Source organism: Mauremys reevesii, linkage group 8 (assembly GCF_016161935.1).
Source record: "Mauremys reevesii isolate NIE-2019 linkage group 8, ASM1616193v1, whole genome shotgun sequence".
Classification (NCBI taxonomy): Eukaryota; Metazoa; Chordata; order Testudines; family Geoemydidae; genus Mauremys; species Mauremys reevesii.
Genome location: NC_052630.1, coordinates 14,075,763 through 14,094,692, shown reverse-complemented (window position 1 = coordinate 14,094,692; position 18,930 = coordinate 14,075,763). Strand labels below are relative to the sequence as shown.

The following is an 18,930-nucleotide window of genomic DNA, read 5'->3' as shown; positions in this document are numbered from 1 at the left end:
ACTCTTTAAACCTCAGTATCTTGACTACTTAATTTTTTTAAATGCTCTCTGTGCATATACAGTGACTATTTTTTTCCATATGGATCTTTAATTATTTAGCCAGGAACCTGCTACATATGTGAAGTACAGTATGTGAATTTGATAGGGTGATATTTCTTAAATTCACAAGTGTCTATTGATTAAATTCCTGTGGTTTTATAGTCAGTTCCTGGAGAGTAAGTATTAGCCATGTTGTTGTAGCCATGCTCATCTCAGGATATTAGAGAGACAAGGTGGGTGAGGTAACATCTTTGATTGAACCAACAAATGCTGATGAGAGACAAGCTTACGCAGAGCTCTTAAATGTGGTATAGCTGCATAAATCCCATTAACTCAGTAGGAGTTATATGGCTACTCCCTCAAGGCTTTGGAAATGTAAGATTTAAGATGGGGGAAGATTTTTCACAAGTACATAAGAGAGTTAGGTGGTCAACTCCCCATGACTTCCAATGGGAGTTGAGTGCCTATTCCTTACTGTCCTTTGTGTCCTGAAAATTTCCCCTCCATGCCAACAAAAATTCAGCAATTTCAGAGATAAATAAAACTGGTCACTCACTGATACCTAAATACGGCAGGGCTCTGATATTAGATATTGAATTTTTTGCAATGCCTAAAATGTACCGGGGGAGTTAAGAATGAACTCTCCACACTTGACTCAGAACAGCCTTTATTGCTAGCCAATAATTTCATTTTAAACATGCTCTAAGGTTTTTCACAAAGGAATGCTTCTTTTCACCAAAACAAGAGTATGCAAATAACTGTGTATATGGTATGTGACAGACTGGGAGCTCAGATTATTTTTCCCTCTTTGCTCACTACCTGAAACTCCCCTTTTCCCTCCTGAGGCCCTCATGGCTCCAAATTGCACCCAGACAAGGAATCTTTTGTAGGCCAGAAGGCTCAAAAATGGCTTAATGCTTGCATCCCAGGGCAGAGTAGATACCTTCACAGTGCTCCCAGCCTCAGCAACAGTGGAATGCATGTCCATGTGCTGGGAATCACACTTGGATCTCCCATTTGTCATTGGGTTAAGAACAGGTACATCCTCTCCTCAAAGGAAATGCATATTGGGTTATAGGATGTTCTAACAGCTGCATGAAGAGGTGAAAGTAAACCGGTATGGTACGGTGTGCCGGACTGGCTTCCCCAGGCTGGCTATTTAAAGGGCCTGGGGCTCCCAGCAGTGGCTGAAGCCCTGGGCCCTTTAAATTGCCACCAGAGCTCCGCTACCAGAGCCCATGGGTGGCAGAGGTGGCTCAGGCGGTGATTTAAAGGGCTCTTTAAATCACGGCCAGAGCCCCTGGCTGCTGCCGCTACCCCGGGAGCTCCTGCAGTGATTTAAAGGGCCCGGGACTCCGGCTGCTGCGGGGAGCCCCAGGCCCTTTAAATCGCTGCCCAAACCCCGCTGCCGGAGCATTGGGAGTAGTGGCAGTGGGGCTCCAGCCCTTTAAATCTCCACCAGAGCCCCGAGCCTGGGGTAGCAACAGCAGCCAGGAGCCCCTGGGGCTCCGTCAGTGATTTAAAGGGCCCAGGGATTTAAAAGCCTCGCCTCTTCCGGGTGAGACCACACTTCTTCCGGTTGAGGCCCCGCCCCCTGCTCAGGACTCTGGTGTACCTGTAAGTCCTTCAAGTTACTTTCACCCCTTGTCTCAGAAGACATAAAAAGACATGAAGAAAACTCTGTTAACCACAAAAGGGCTAGCATAGAGATTTCATGAGGAATTATACATGAAAGACTAAATGTTTTCCTAGTCCCCAGAATCAAAGGTGAGTCTAAAGAAAATGGTGTCCAACAGAACATGGAATCACAGGCTGGTCAACCTACCATTCACCTTAGTCTTTCCAGAATCCAGTGTAATCCCACAGCCATGCAAAGAGCTCTCTCTGAAGTATGCTCCACTGCAAGACAGTTTGCCCCCAGTCTGATACAGTAGTCCTGCAGTGACCATGTAAGAGAACTGTGTGATCTGATTACACAACAACCTACGAAAAAGATTTAATTGTGAAGTCAGAAAAGTTGCATGAGGAGTCATATGGTAAAAATAAAGTAGAAATTAGGAATTTAGGGTGGGAATTTCAAAGGTGGCTTAAGAGCACAAGCTCCATGGAGTTCAGTGGGACTTTGTGTTCCTAGGTTACTCAAGTGCTTTTGAAAATTGCACCTTTCAGCTTTGATTCCTTTGTCTCCCACAAATTGTACTAAATTTTGTTTTCTAAACATGAATGCCAAGTAAAGGATCTATGATCAAGGTCCATACAAAATCAGTGTGTTTCTACCCAATTTACTATGTGGTTTAGTTGTTTTTTAAAAAACCCATTAGCCACAATGGTAAATAAAATTTCAGGAATGTGTCTTTAAAACAGGGATGGGGGTGCTTTGCCACAGTGATTAAATGCAAGGAAATAAGTATTCTGTTTCTCCTTCCCCCTCTCCCACCCATCACAGTCTGTCGTATATTGCCATGGTGGGCGAATTGGATTCTTTCAAGGAGATATCCGTCTCTTATCGGATGATATGAAAGCACTGCGTCCAACCATTTTCCCTGTTGTACCACGATTATTAAATAGAATGTATGATAAGGTATGTTTCATTTATTCTGTTTGTAGTAATAAAGTCAATAATTGTCTAGAAGTTAACTTAGAGACTTCCCGTAGGTTTGGCCTTTTTCACTAACTCTCTCGTACACCTTTTTCCTTACTGCAAATACATTAGATCAGATCCTTGGCTAGTGTAAATCTGAGTAGCCTTTCTGAAGTCAATGGAGTTATATCAGCTTATACCAGTTGAGGACCTGGCCCGTTGTATGTTAAATGTATGTAAAATTCAGCAATTTCAGAGATAAATAAAACTGGTCACTCACTTGATACCTAAAACCTTAAAGTGAATTTCTGTGTGTGTAGGTCCTGTTCCTGCTCTCACTACAGTCAGTGGTGACATTCCCAGTTATTTCACTAGTCCAGGATCTGAACCCAAGAGAAGCATGAATCAAACTTGGATGTGCTAATGCTTTCTCTGCCTTTGAGCCAGTGCTGGAGCTTGGTCTTTACTCACTGCTGGCAGTGACAGGAGAGATATGATGAGCAGTCTTAAAAGGGTTTAAATATTGAAAGCTCAAGGCTGACTTAGTGGTTAAAGATCCTTCATACTAAGAGAAGGTCATGTGAGAACTCCATGGAAGATATTTAAGAGTATAGCATATTTAGTAGCCATGTTCAGTATGTGTAGACTATTTATCCTAAAAGTAAGAGATGGATCTAAAGGCACAAACTACTGATGTAAACTTTCTGCAAGTTCAGGTCTGTTTGGATCTGGTTCCTCATTATAGAGACAGATACTAGGGGGTACTGATACGGAGAGCCGGGTAGGGTTGCTCTCTGATAAAACATAGATAAAGATGGCCATCATCACCTCAACAAATAGCAATATTTGTGCTAGCTGCCAAATACTCTCATTCAAGTTGCTCAACCCTAGAACTTTATCATAGTTTCACCTAATGGTGCATATAATAGAAATCAGACAGAAACGCTGATCATATAAATGTAGTCAATGCCTCTATTCTCTTGACTCCTCCCCTCTTTTGTCTAAGGGAAAAGTAAGTATATTTCAGAACAGATTGCAACAAAACATAATTTGCACACCTACAACTGTAGGGTAGTAGTCTTAATTATACTGCTGACATAACAGTAACTTCATTGACCTCAGTAGATTGGTTTCTGCTTTGCCCAGTGGTAAATTTGATCCTGTGACTGTTATCATAAGGATAGTAATACACTCTGTTTTCTTTCTTAGCTGTGTAATCTTTCATGCCATCTGCATTCTCTTAGATCTTTAGCCAAGCAGATACTCCATTGAAACGTTGGCTTCTGGAATTTGCTGCAAAGCGTAAAAAGGCTGAAGTTCAAAGTGGAATCATTAGAAATGACAGTTTGTGGGATAAATTATTTTTTAATAAAATCCAGGTAAGAACTTGGGGAAAGTGACTGTATAGCTGTTGCTCGAGAAATAATCAGTGAAGTCAGCTTGGCTGATTTAGAAACAGTGGAACTGAAAAAAGGAACCTAGGGAGGAGAGAGCACCATTTTTATTTCTCTTTTAACAGAGGCATTTGTTCAATCTGCTTATTTTTGCTATTCACTTTGGGTATCTGGGTGCAATCCGTCCCTGTGCTGAGGGTCAGCACAAGGTATAGGCATCACTCAAGTATTGCTTAAGCACTGTTTTATGGACTTAAGGGGTGCATAACATGAAATCCAAGATGGTGAAGAGGCAGCAGAACACTTTGCTGTTTCATGTAAAATCTCAGGAATCTGAGCAAATTTCTATGTATTATTAGGTATCAGGCATAAGGGCCAAACTCTCTGCTCCACAGGAGTTAAGCCAGCAGAGAATTTCACCCAGAAGTTTAGTTGTATTGAAATTCAATACATACTTCATATATCTAAATGTCCTAGGTGGGCCACTATAGAACAATGAATAAAATACTGGGCATGAAAGAAGGAATGGCACAAAAATAGTAGCTAAACTCACACACAAATGGGTTTAACACACTTATTTTCTTTGGGGCTTTCTGCCTCCTTAATCATCCAGCCTCTCTCAGGTTTACAGGGTCTTGCTCCTGTGAATTTGGTCTGTTAATCAGATAGAATTGTGGTTTTTCCACTGAACCCCAGCAGCAAGTACTATATGTATTTGTGGCAATACTCCTCTGGCTCCCCACCAGCCATGCTGAAATAAAAGAAGGTGGAGGGGAAGATAGAAAGAGAAGGGGGGAGAAGTATTTTTGCTGAAGACATTTAGGCCTGTTCCAAAGTCCACTGAAATGTTCCCATTGATTTCAGTAGCTTTTGGATTAGGGCCTTAGTCAGTACATATCCCTAGGAAAAAGCATACAAGGCCATAAAGGAAAGCCTGTGCATTTAACATGCTATTGAACAAGAGGGAAAGGAAAACAGAATATCTGAGGGCCTCTTGGGTGCAATCTGAATGGTCCTGCTATGTGCCACAGGGTCCCGCAGTAAACCATTCCTAGGTCAACTAAATCACTGATATGCTGTATCACTCCAGCAAGGTCTGGTTAATTACTTTTCTTAACTGGATGACTTATCCAGTCACCTCACTTTATGTTTAGCCAGCGAAACTGATCGCTCCTTTCACTTGTGAACTGCTTATCCTCAGTCTGCAAAGATCTGAGTTCAAATGATGCAGACTAGGCATGTGTCCTTCACAGATGTAAGGCAGATCTGGCTCTGCATTGATTCAGGATCTGTGACCATGACCTTCTAACCTCAAAGCGTAAAACTTACAAGAAATTCTTTGTCTTCCTTTTTTTGACTTACAGCATAGCTGAAAGGTGACAAAGGGGTTGATGTGATATCATCTACAGATACTTGAAGGACATCAACCTTAAAAAGGAGGCAGAATTGTTTGAGGTTGTTCAGGGAGAAATTACCAAAGCAATGGGATGAAAATGAGCAAGAAAAGAATGGAGGCAGGACATTAGGGTGGTGATTTTTTTTTTGTCCTAACCATGAAGTCCAATAGAGCCAGATGGATTCATGCCTGCCTCAGCATGGAAAAATGGACTAGATGACTTCTTGGGGTCCCTTCCAGCCCTACATTTCTGTGATTCTATGCAGGCACACCCATGCATCTGTGCCAGGCAGTGCTGACTTCAAAGGGGCTCTATTTGGGCAGAAAGGTCTGCCCATGCAGAGTCAGTTGCAGGACTGGAATCCAAGACAGTGTAATAATCTTAAGGAAAACTATGGAATTTATATGAACAGGGACTAGCCAAAGCACATGGACTTTTTGTTCTGTTTGTACAATGCCTAGTACAATGGGTTCCTGGTCCATGATGTGGCTCCTGTGGTGCTGATTATAGGCACTATGGTGATTATTATAATTTTCTAATGGAAGAAGGGCTGTTTCTCTTGGGCTACTTCAGTTATATGCAGTTAGTGCTTTTTCTTTCAAGATTTGACTGAATGTGTATGCTCATATAGGAGGCTAAGAGTTTTATTTTCTCTTATTATCTAACAGGCAAGCCTTGGTGGGTGTGTTAGGATGATTGTAACGGGAGCTGCCCCCGCTTCTCCAACTGTTCTGGGGTTCCTTCGGGCAGCACTTGGATGTCAGGTACACTTCACCTACACAGTTATTCAGATGCATTGTTGTACTAGGTATTCGAGTTGTTAGGAAATCTAGGGAACCCTATATTTAAAATAACATTTACCAACATAAATCACAATAGAAATTGTTTTTTTCTGACGGTCAAAGATATAAATAGTAAGAGTGGGCTCAAACCACATAGGTCAGACATGGCTCCAAACTCTCCCAAAGTTGAGAGGAGTTTGGATCCAGGACTTTCAGTGCTTTATAGAGAGAGGCAGCCAATGACAAAGTTCAGATCTGGATGCAAGTTCAGGAATATTTGGATCTAGGGTTTGCACCCACATCTAGAGGGGGGAAAAGATCAGCAGCAATGAAATGGTGCAACTTGTCAATTTTCAAAAGTCACATTGATTAAGAACTAGCATAATACTCAGGCATAGAGAGGGACTTTGGAGATGCCTATTTCCTAGGTCATTGAAGACCAGACACATAGTGAAGGGACCTGCCTAGTGCCCTGGGAAGAAGGTGTGGGCCAAACCACTCACTGTAGAATCCAGGGAGGCTGAGGACACATAGCTTGCATGCTCCTAGAATTCTGCCCAGGTGGTTGGCAAAGCTAGTGGCCTCTAGAAGTAAGTGGCAAACAAGCCTCACCCTTCTCAGATGCCTGAAGCTTGCCAGCAAAAAGTTTCCAAAAAGACCCTTTCAAAAATGTATTTCATATTAGTGCAAAGAATCTGGTTTCTCTCACAGAAGGACTTTATTCAACCAACTGCGATCGGTACAACTGTCCTCTCTTCCCACTATTTTCAGATCCTTACAGTGATGTTCATTCAGAATAATATATAACCATGTTTCCCATACAATGAAGACCAGAGTAACTTTCCCTGTGAATCTGTACACTATAAATAGTGTAATTGTAGCCATGTCGGTCCCAGGATATTAGAGCGACAAGGTGGGTGAGGAGGTCATATCTAAATATTACTTCACCCAGCTTGTCTCTCTAATCAGTGTACTGCATTATGGTTTAAATTCACAGCATTGTGCAACAAGAAGGAAACTGAACAATGTTCAAATCATATGTAAGTGTTTAATCTATCATCAGGTTCAAAGCTATATATCTCTTTGTCAGGTTTATGAAGGTTACGGTCAAACAGAGTGCACAGCAGGATGTACCTTTACCACTCCGGGTGACTGGACTTCAGGTAAATATGATAGTCTCTCCAAAAAGGACAGAACTCTTAGTGTATTTGGAATACTTTTTTGGGCTGTAATAGCTACAGGATACTATGCAACACTTCATCATTGTGCTGAATAATTTTGGTGAATTCAGTATTTATGAAAGTGAGGTATTAATGGCACTAGCCAAAGAAAGGTAGAATTTGATCAGATGCTATGCAAGTTTCCCATGAGAGATCTAGAACCATGCCTAGGTCCTGATCTGCAAAAATCTCCTGTCCTTTCCACTTCTGGCCTGCCTTGGGCAGAGATTACTAGTGCTATTGAATTGTGTTTGTCAGATGTAACACTGGAACAAAGATTAGGCTAACAAATTCATATTCACTTGTGACCAAAATCAGGCTTTGAGCACAGATCCAATGCCAGATAATGGGGTGGGGGAATGCTTAGAGGTTTAAGGTTAGTCTGGTTTAAGGATTCTAGACTATTACACTTTCAAACCTTTCGGACCTTATGATGGTTAATATAATCAGATGAAATTTTCAATCAGCATCCAGCATGTTATCAGTGCTCAGCAAATAATAAATAAGAGGAGTCATGCAGTATTAATTATTAATATTTATAGAATAGCTTTGGAACAGGTATGATCAAATTCATTCAAATGAATACCTGTACAAAAATTGGACATAATTTATTAGTCCCATTAATTATCTACAAACCTCCCTTTTCAACACTAATTTTCTGTGATTGGAGTAGAGCACAGAATGTGATTTCCAGTACAGATTGCTGTATATCAGCTTGTTTTTCTGCACAGCAGAAAAGGCCAATTACCTACTACCAGATGTACTGCCATAATACATTTTTCCAGTTAAACTTTCACTATGATTGTCTCACACTGTCTTCATTTTGGTGCCCTACCCAGCACATAATTACTGAACACACATTCACAAATATATATTAAGGACTGGATCCTCACTTTGTTAAATCTGCTGGCCCTAAGCAGACATAAACCTGGGCAGATCTGTGAAGGATTCCCCTAGTGTGGATAAAACCCTGGGTGGCAGAGAACCAGGGTACCTTGCCTTGCAGAGTGGCCATTCCTGAACACCTTTGTGCGCCTGTGATCTCTGTCTACCAGAACATTCCATTTGGGTCACTGACAGTTAACATAATTCAGAGTCGTTTAAGCAGTTATAGTTTACTTTGGAGAAATTGGAAAAAGGTTGAATTTAAAGCCATTGTAACTCAAAGCCTTTGACTTTTCTAGATGATACACAAAACAGAACTTTGGGCTCTGTTATTAACAAGTTACTCTGAGTTTGGTCTTTAAAAGAGGGGTTGATTTAATTTCCTGTTGGTCAGAGGAAGATGGTAAGGCAAAAGGGTCCTGTATTGTTACACTTAAAAATAGGAATCCTATCCAGACAGGTTAAAGGATTCTGCACACAGACACACATATGCTTCAAGAACACTGAACTTCAAGAAGTTCAGCTAGAAATGAGTGATGTGCTAATAATAATTTAATGAGCACCATTTATAGAAAGAAATGACAAATGACTTTAATTTGCAGGTCACGTAGGAGCCCCTCTGCCCTGCAATTTAATCAAACTGATGGATGTGGAAGAGATGAATTATTTTGCTTCGAAAGGAGAAGGAGAGGTATCATCTTAAACATTATATACAGCACCTCGGTAGTTAACCCTTTAAGGCAGGCTGTCATTATAAAACTCTGTGAGCCATTTGTTACTGCTTGTATCTGAGAATCCTTTTTAAGTGACCCTTGTCATAGATTGAGAAATGAAAGGAAAAAAGCAGAATGGAGGAACACGTCAGGCAGCAATAGAGCATCATAATGTTAATTACAAATATAGAGTATTACAGAACCTCCAGCAAGTGCTACAGCTAATTACTTTTGAAGGGGCTGAGGGTTCCACACAGGCAGACCCTTACACTCACAGAGAATCCCATTGACTCCAATGGGATCCCATAGAGGCATAAGGGTTCACCTAAGCGGACCCCTTCACAAGATTAGGGCCTAGGGTTATAAGGATCAACTCATCCAGTTCTCATGCATCTCTAGTACAGTGAAAACTCTTATTGAAATAAACAATGAACTCAATAGGACTTTCCTCTGAGTAAGAACAGCACTAGGATTGTAAGACTTGGATCTACGCATGCTACATTAAAGAGAAATAAAGTGTAATTTTGTATTATCCCAGAGTTCTGCATTTCCAGTTTTCCTTCAGCAACAAAATCCCAGCACACTGTAATTTACTGGCGAGTGCTTAATACCATAGAATGTCACCATGCTCACGTGTTTGTGTCTATGGCTCTGAGCCTACATAGGGATCTGGTAGCATGGATCCTTGCAGAGTCCCACTGATTTTTAGCAGGACTCTTTGCAGGCACACATAGTTGTGCTAGTGGATCACAGTGGAGGACTGAGGCCTAAATTAGCAGCTGGAGTCTCTCAAAGGATATACCTGCTAATACTTTTAATGCTCATGAGGACTCTTTAGCTAATGAGGACTCCTTAGGCTCCAGAGGTAAAGGGTTCATATTTTAGGACAAGTCCTGAGTTCTGTCCCCAATGCCCCATATGTACAGTTTAGCTCACGAACCTGGTGGGTGAAATCCCATCCCCACTGAAGTCAATGGTAACACTCCCATTGACTTCAGTGGAGCCAAGTTTTCATCCAGCATCTGGATGTACAGCATGCAGTGATATGATTCACCACAGTGTACTCTATACTCCCTAATTATGTTCACAGCTTACCCTGAAAGCTTTGACACTTTATTCTTGCTAGTGCATTTAGGTTTTAAACTAGAGGTGAGTGAAATGTTCACAACAAAATTCAAAATGTTCAAAATCTAAGTGTTTTCCTATTTTCACTGTAAATGAAAAATATGACCCAATTTTCAGTGCAAAATATCTGCACTAAAGCTAGTTCATTTTTAGTGAAAATGATTACATTTTTCAGCAAAATTGTTGTCTTTATGAAAACTATGTGGAAGGCTGTGATATCACATGCATTAGCAGTCAGTTTTTCTGTTCTCATGAAATATTGTCAAAAGACATTTTAGGGCTGAGAAAAACAAACAAGAAAAGTCCAGAAAATTTCACACACAAATTGACCGAAGTTTTGCACAGTCTTGTTTTCCTACTTTACACCTACATTAGTTTAAAAAAATATATGGCTGGTGGTATCATAGTTTGAAATATTTTATTTTATTGGAGCACTCGTATGGGAAAGAATCCACCCATTAACATTTTGGTATGATTCCATAACAGAAGCTCGAGACTTTGTCAGAAACCATGACTCTTTTGCAGATATGTGTGAAAGGACCCAATGTTTTTAAAGGTTATCTAAAAGATGGCGAGAAGACAGCTGAAGCTCTGGATAAAGAAGGATGGCTTCATACTGGAGACATTGGGAAATGGTTACCTGTATGTACTGATCAGATTCTCAGTTCTTGTGTAAATTGTATATTCCTATGTCAATTCTAAGGTAGTACACTTGTATTTTCAAGCAAATCTATTTTTTGTGGAATAACCCTATGTCAACCACCAGAAGTTTGTGCGTCCTCAGAGTCATGTCCATGCACCTGGGTCCCAGTTATGGGTCAGCTTCATGCCTCAGCATCCCAAGTTTTAAGCAAAGCATAAAGAAAAGTTTCTTTGATATCTCATTAGTTCATGTAATGTATCAAGCAGATTTGCCTCTCCCCAGAGGCTATTTTAATATCCAAAGCCAATCACTCAAACTTTAATTAATCTTTGGAAGAGACGACACTGGGGAGACAGAAATCAGTTCAACTGCTTCTGAAATCGAGCCACCTCCACAGTGGCATGCTGAAATCAGCTCACTTGTTTAAAGATCAAACACCTTGATTTTTGTTTTTAGAAGTACTGAATGCTCTCAAATAACATTCAAGTCCATGAGAACTGCAGGTTCTCAGCACTTTTGAAAATAAAGTTACTACTTTCTGCAATTTTTTTTCATATTTAAACTCTAATAGTATTTGATAAAGAATTTGTCTAAACAGCAACATCTACATTAAAAAATACTTTTTAAAAATTATCAGGTGAAAAAAATATCCTACCTGGAACAAGAGGTGGGAGGACAAACTCAAAACAGAACTGGGAAACCTCCGAATACCAAAGCATTTCCATTATTTTTTGAGTTTTTTAAACACCATTATTCTGGACCCTGTTTTACACATACAAATGCAGGTGCACAGAGCACTTTTTCAGACTGAAAAGTGGGGAGAAAAGACCTTTTTTTGTTGTTGTTTGTTTTTAATGAAATTTCTTATTTTAATCTGTCTTTCAGAAGAAAGACAATGTCTATCAAAAACTTGTTGGTTTCGATGTATAAATAGGCATTTGGCAGAAATGTCACAAAAAGCAAAATTTCTGGGCAGCATGATGGCCTGGGACAAAACGACAAATATGGTCATGAAGTATTTTTTGGTATTTTTAAACAGTTCTTCTGACTACCAGAATAGCACTTTCCTTCCCTGCATGATGATGGTTGTGTTTATTATAATGGAAGTTTGGACAGGCCCTTAAAGAGACTCTATCATGGCTGATGGGCTGAAAATACAACCTGTGTTTAAGAGACTATATTTATCAAAAATGTGCTCCTGATCCTGAAAAATCTCTTTTCCAAGTGAGGGCTGCAAGACTGATTAAATTCAACCTTTTCTCCTGGGCAGTTCACCACCAATAAACCCTGGGTAGAGCCAGTTTCCTGGGTTCAGACACTCATGCTCTGATCTTTGCTGTGCCTGGATGGTCCACTCTTGCTGGTAGCTAGGGGATTGTGCACCTCCTCCCAGTTTTACTGTTAGCTCTTTAATGAAATGTAGAGTCAAGTGCAAAAAATACATTGTTTATTGGGCCTGTATATTCAAATAACAGTTTTGGTAACCATCATCTCTCTTTCCCAACAGGCTGGGACACTTAAAATTATTGATCGGAAAAAGCATATATTTAAACTTGCTCAGGGAGAATATATTGCGCCTGAAAAGATTGAGAATATCTACATCCGCAGTGAGCCTATTGCCCAGATATATGTGCATGGAGACAGCTTACAGGTAAAATGTAACGCTTCAAAATAATTTTAGAGCCAGACCCTCTGCTTGACAGGTTCTGTGCCTGGCACCAAGGGGTCAGTAAAGGTGACCTTTCTACCCCTCACCATCCTCCTCCTCAATTCTGGAATTGGCTCATAGCTAGTTAGGCCCCCAACCACTCGAGCGACTATTTACATCTTGGGGAATGGGTGACAATCTAGCCTTTGAAGCTACCTCATTATCCTCCTTCAGATCCCTCCTTAAAACTCTCCTGTGTCATGATGCCTACAAAAAAACTCGACAAAGGTTAGGCTGCTGGGGCGCTGAGACTATTGGCATCAACTTTTAGAAATAGAGAACAGCAGAGCAGATGCTAGAGCTGCACTTTAATTTACAAGTGAAGGACAAGTGCAGGACCCTTCATCACTTATGTCCTGCATAGGACCTGCATGTCAGAGGTCTGCCTGCCAAGTGCTTACGCAGGTGGGCAGAACTAGTCTCTGTATTAAAACAGAATAATTAGGGACATGTTTTCAAAAGTGGCTTCTGAAATTCTGCCCACAAAATTCTGCTCATTAAAGTTTTGTGTGTGAAAAATCTGCTTTTGCGCACACAGTGGAGATAGCTGCATATGTAAGCATCCAGTTTACATATGCAATGGTTGGTGTTTTACATAGCAACAGGTACAATTTCAGACACCATAACAACTAACTCTTACCCACTAATTGTGCCCTGGAGCCAAACACATATTTCTCTTTGACATCAATATGATTTCCCTGGATGGTCAGAGATCCATGAATGGAATAGTGATAAACAAAATGGACCAAGTTCTGCTCTCGTTTCTACCAGCGTAAAAGCAAAGTAACTTTGTTAGCTTTAGTGCAAAGTAGAATTCAAATTGCAGAATCTGGGCTAATGTATTATATTTTTCTGGCAAATATATTGAACATTTCTTCTCCTCAGATAAAAGTTATCACAAATACTTCATCATGAAATGTTAGCCAAATACAGTGTTGTATTGAAATGATTAAACCTGGCAAACTAAGAGAGATTATTTATGTACTGGAATATTATATTTTAAATATGGTTCTTTCCTTGGCTGATACATTTTTTTTTCTGATACAGGCCTTCTTGGTGGGAATTGTTGTACCTGATTCTGAAGTCATGCCAGGCTGGGCAAGAAAAAGAGGGTTTGAGGGAACATATGCAGAGCTCTGTAAAAATACGGTGTGTCCTTAAAAATACATATGTGTGTGCGTTTAATTAACAGTGATCTGTAATATGCAGCACTAGGAAATGATAGCACTGAAATAAAGGTATGCTCACATAAAAGAGAATAGGCAAACCAAGCCCTTAAGCTCCTTAACATCGTTCTTATTTAGTAGCACTACTAATGGTACTTTCCAAATATGTAAGAAGACAAGGTCTTCAGTAATCTTACACCTGCATATTCCACCTTTTTTCCCCCAAGCATTGAGCATCGCCTGCTGTCATAGACAGAATACCGAACTAGATGAATCATTTGTCTGTCATTATGATCACTCTTCTGAATGTTTCTGTGAATATATATCATACAGTTCTTTTTCTATAATTAAACCTATGCAATCTCTTTTTAGACTCGTATGGAAGGTAACACTTTTTCTCTCCAATTAATGTTTAATTCAGCTAAAAAATTAATAGTAGTTGTTATAAATAATGGCAAGATGCAAAGTTTAAGTGAGAATATTCTACCTTGGTGACTAAAGTGTGGCACTTATATTAATATTTAGGCACCTTAATAAGCAGAGTGGTTTTTAAGAAGTACTGAGCACCTACTACTGTCATGAAACATAGATGATTTAAGCCACAATCCATTTACACCCACACTTAACTTTAAAAGCACATGAATACCACTGAAGTCAATGGGACTATTCGGGCACTTAAGAGTTTGTCTAAGAGTTTGAAGGATTAAGGCTTTAAATGTCTATCCTTCACCACCAAAGTTTGAAAATGTTAGCCTTACATTTTCTGCTGTATAAAAATATTACATTACTCATTTATAAAGCATTCATTAATTTTCTATTTATAAAGGAATTTTAAAGCAACAGTTGCTAACTGATGTATGAACTGCCAGAATCAACACTGTATTTGTGCTTTGATCAGTAAACTTTATTCCCTGCTGAATAATATCACTGGATGTAAAGATGTCTCTTGAAGGGTAACGGAAAATTATGTGTTCTAACCCAGGAACTGACACAAGCAATAATGGAAGATATGGTGCGGCTAGGGAAGGAAGGTGGACTTCATTCTTTTGAGCAGGTATGATAACATTATTCCTTATGGCCAGATAACTCGCCCCTTTACGATGAAGAGGCAGTTGTTAGTATGCATCATATAAAGCCTACATGTCTGATTATGTTGTTTCTGAAAGTAATTATAGCTTGCATTTGTGTCTGTCTTAAACTCTTTGGCCCCTTAAGAATGCATGAATATTGCCACAAAAGTCTACAGCAATAAAAGCCTCATTACTATTTTGATGGTTCCATGCAGGAATTTTGTGAAAGCACCACTATACCATTGACAAATTATTTTTATCGTTTTTGATTAAATAAGGACTACAGTCCCTGATCCCATTTTCTGCACACAGCAGGAGTCAGAGCAGATTCAGTGGGAGTTATGGGTGCATAGGGAATACAAGAGCAGGCCCTATATAATCCTTGATATAATCACCAGAGGTCAAGAACAGTATTTTTAGGAGCCTGATCCTACTCCCATTGAAAGCAATGTTGCAAAGTAGGATCAGGTCTGTAATTACAGTACCATTCATGTAACTGACCTAGAAAATACAGCTGCTCTGTTTATTTTCAGTGCATGCACTAATCCTTTTCTGACGCTTGCCTAAATATTTTCTGCAACAGAATTACAAACATTCAAGCAGGAAAATTCTGAAACTGATGCAGTATTTCATGGTAGCAATAATATAGATCAAAACACATAAAAAGGCTGACATCAAATGTTTCTTTAAAAGTTAATGTTTTATTGCATATCTGTTATTTAAAATAGTAATATAAAAGTGAATATCTAAGACATTATTTAAACATCACTAATAGTCTTCATTTATTTATTTTTTTTGCTTCAGAAGTCCAATGAAAATCCAATGTGTTAAAGAGTTTGCAGAAGCTCCAGAAACTTTAAATCTCCTTGTCTCCATTTTTCTGACAGTTCCATAATTGATAAAAGAAATTCCACATGGAGCGTGGATCATAATACATGAAATTGGCTGTCTAGTAATTACCCTGGGTTGTTCCTGCCTAATCTTCACAATATGAATACCTTTATCTCACCAGTTCTACTGACATGTATTAAATAAACTGTGAGGTTATGAGGAGAACTCTGCTGCAATGCTAAAAATCTAGGGAGAAACAATATTAAATGGAAATACCTGAATGTATTGCAGTTCGAAAACAAGGACCTGTTTTGTAAAGCCTTGTGTGTAAAGCAGTATGTGATTGTTATGACCTAACATTGGGCCAGATTATCTGATCAGTATGGACCATACAGAGATGTCCCTTTGCATGGGTCCATCTTCCCCATAGATAGAGTTGAGTGAATTTTTTCAGACTAATAAGTTTATTTGCAAAAAAATGTAGTTTCAGTCAACCCAAAACTATTCACTATTTGACCCCTCTACCTGATGTGGAGAAGGCATTTAAATTTGGAGATTGCTCCAGTCATTGAGCAATGGGATGTTCCTGGGCAGATCTTTCTCATTCTCTCCTATTTAAGCTGTTCCACTAAGTATAAATAATTAGACATGACCTTCGGTCACCTCCAGGTGAGTGCCCTAAACTATAGAGTCATTCTCACACTCTGTCTCTGGTCTAATGACTATTTAAATAGGCATTAACTAAAACAAGCAAACCCAAGAGTTTTTAAACAAGTCCAATTAAAAATCCTTTCTCCTCACAATTGCTCCACTTTCACTACCTTGATTCTTGTGATGTCACCATTTCACTAGTTCTCCAGTAACCCCAAAGCACTTCTGAAAAGACCTGAATTTCTGATATATAAAAATCTGTAGTGGATCCAGGCCAATATATTCTGGATGTTTGTCATAGGGTTGGTTTTTTTTTAAGAAGACAATCACAAGTAGATGTGAATTTACCAGAAACTCTTCCTTTTGGTTTGGGACTATATATTATGCTGTACTGCAGAACCCTTTGCCACCCAGTCTAATTTTCTTCTAACTCTTTTCTTGGATCCAGACAGGACACTGTTAATTTGAGGGGTCTTGTAATTTTAATCAGACTCTTTCATAATCTTTTAACTAGCTATAACATTAATGCACAAAGTTTACCATTTTAATAACTTTAAAAATAATTGCTGTACCTCTATGTTGTTCTTTTATGTAAACATTTTGTATATAATTACATATAATTCAAGACTTTCAAAAGGTGCCACAGTTTTTGAGTGCTCAACTCAGAGACAATTTAGAGGATGGGTGTTCCAAAGTCATGTCCCCTTAGTGCGTCTTAAATTAAGCACCCAAAAATTACAGCACTCAAAATCACTAGTCCCTTTTAAAAGTCACTTGGCCACAGTATATAAAGAAATTATTTGTGGTCCCTACATTTTGCCCCTGGAATAAAACGCACACAGGGAAAAGAGAGCCACAGGATTTCAGGGAATAAAAAGGTCACTCTTAAACCACATTTCCTACAACTCCTAGTCCATCAAAATGTGAAGTGGGTTGGTGCCAGCCAAAAAAAGCAGAAGATGGCTAAGGAGTCCTGTCTGAACCATGTGGTAAAATTGTAAAATTCTATTTGCCTTGGCTGAGTGGTTTTTATCACTGTAACTGGTCACTAAAACATCATTCTTTTTTTCCATGATCATCATCATGTTAACTTTGGATCAGAAGACTTTTATGCCCTTAGTATGATTTCTCTTTCTTCTGACTCTGTGACCCTTCAGCTATGTGGAAATTTTGTGGATGGGGCAACATCATGCATAGCTACATTTCCCCTCTGCTTGAGCCACTCTTGAGTTTTTTGGGCAGATGCTCCGTTGCAGACCACACAGTGGAACAAGAGCACAGCAGACTGGATGCGTATTTCTTTTAGGGACGTGGTAATATTTTGAGGGGATCATGTGGACAAAGGTTTATGGTGCAGGAAGAAGCTGATGCTAATAAAAATATGAGGGACTGATTGAGAAGTGGTGAGATACAGCCATAGTATAGACAGGTGGTGTTCATACTTCACCACTTCACTCTGTTAGTGATTCTTAATTCCAACCTGAAACACAAATATTGTATCAGTCCTGAGAGTTCCGTTAAACAAGAAGAGTGTGTGGATGCTTTGTGATATGGACAGACAACCAGTAGGAATGAAGATGGACCCAGCAAAGTCATTTTTGCTGATAACCTAAGCAGGATAGTTACGATTTCAGGAGATTTTATTAGTACTAATTAATAGTGGATGATGTTAGTTTAGTTTTGCCATAAATATATTCATTTTCTATTTCAGGTCAAAGCCATTTACATCCACTCTGATATGTTCTCAATACAAAATGGTTTGCTGACACCAACACTAAAGGCTAGGAGACGAGAGCTAAGAGATTACTTCAAAAAACAAATAGAAGAGCTTTATTCAAGTGTCTCCGTATGAAGCGGCAGGAAATTCTTCCGAATAATGGACTTTGTAGCAATATTAAAGTACATACTCAAAAGTACAGAGCCAGAATGACACAGTTGAAATGAATAAGCACCTGACCTTGTGTCTGAACCTTTTGTTGTTCCAAGACCTCACCACTGATATAGCAGTAATTTTCCTTTTTCATCAGCTGTAGTACCTTATCTTTTTACAGTATGTACGCTGTAGGAGACTACTGAAAACTACACTACATATCCATAGGAAGATACATAAATTCCAGCACATCTTAAAGTATATCATGGAAGGTTACGTTATTATTAATGACCCCAAATACTATTGATTACACATCAGGAAAAAGGTATGTGATATATCTGTTGATATGATTGTATATAACATTATAGATTAGTGACTGAAATCCTGGATAATTCAATAATGTGGTCTACCTCAAACATTCAAAGACTGATAATTAAAATCACAACTAAGACAAATTCCATTGACTTTATCTAATCATCAATGATCTGACTAACAGAGAACGAGGAAATAAATCTCCTGATTTCATTTGTATGTAATATACCCATCAGCATATTAGGCCTAATGGAAAAACCCAGATTAATACCACTTTGTAATTGCAAAAATATTTTAGGAAGTTATAGAATTCCCTGTATTTCTTTTTTCAGTGCATCTGAACTCAGTTTATAGAATGGCAGATACCGTATTTTCCGGCGTATAAGACGACTGGGCGTATAAGACAACCCCCTAATTTTCCACTTAAAACATAGGTTTTGGCCTATACTCACCGTATAAGACTACCCCCCCTTCCGAGGCTGAAGGGCCCACCACCGAAGACCCGGTAGGGAACCGTCCAGTGAGTACACCCCCCACCCACGT

General features: G+C 39.3%; 1 protein-coding gene across 5 annotated transcripts in view; it reads left to right on the top strand.

The window, feature by feature from the left end:
• Window positions 1-18,121, top strand: part of ACSL6 (acyl-CoA synthetase long chain family member 6) — a 79,135-nt gene extending 61,014 nt beyond the window's left edge. For all 5 annotated transcript variants that reach the window (XM_039485769.1, XM_039485766.1, XM_039485765.1 and 2 more), the window contains 10 exons: window positions 2,486-2,620; window positions 3,865-3,999; window positions 6,080-6,175; window positions 7,284-7,356; window positions 8,901-8,989; window positions 10,662-10,778; window positions 12,287-12,430; window positions 13,535-13,636; window positions 14,636-14,707; window positions 17,917-18,121. In XM_039485769.1, coding sequence (XP_039341703.1) covers window positions 2,486-2,620; window positions 3,865-3,999; window positions 6,080-6,175; window positions 7,284-7,356; window positions 8,901-8,989; window positions 10,662-10,778; window positions 12,287-12,430; window positions 13,535-13,636; window positions 14,636-14,707; window positions 17,917-18,057 — 1,104 coding nt within the window. In that variant the 3' untranslated portion in view covers window positions 18,058-18,121. The remainder of the gene's footprint in view (window positions 1-2,485; window positions 2,621-3,864; window positions 4,000-6,079; window positions 6,176-7,283; window positions 7,357-8,900; window positions 8,990-10,661; window positions 10,779-12,286; window positions 12,431-13,534; window positions 13,637-14,635; window positions 14,708-17,916) is intronic.
• Window positions 18,122-18,930: the final 809 nt, after the last annotated feature.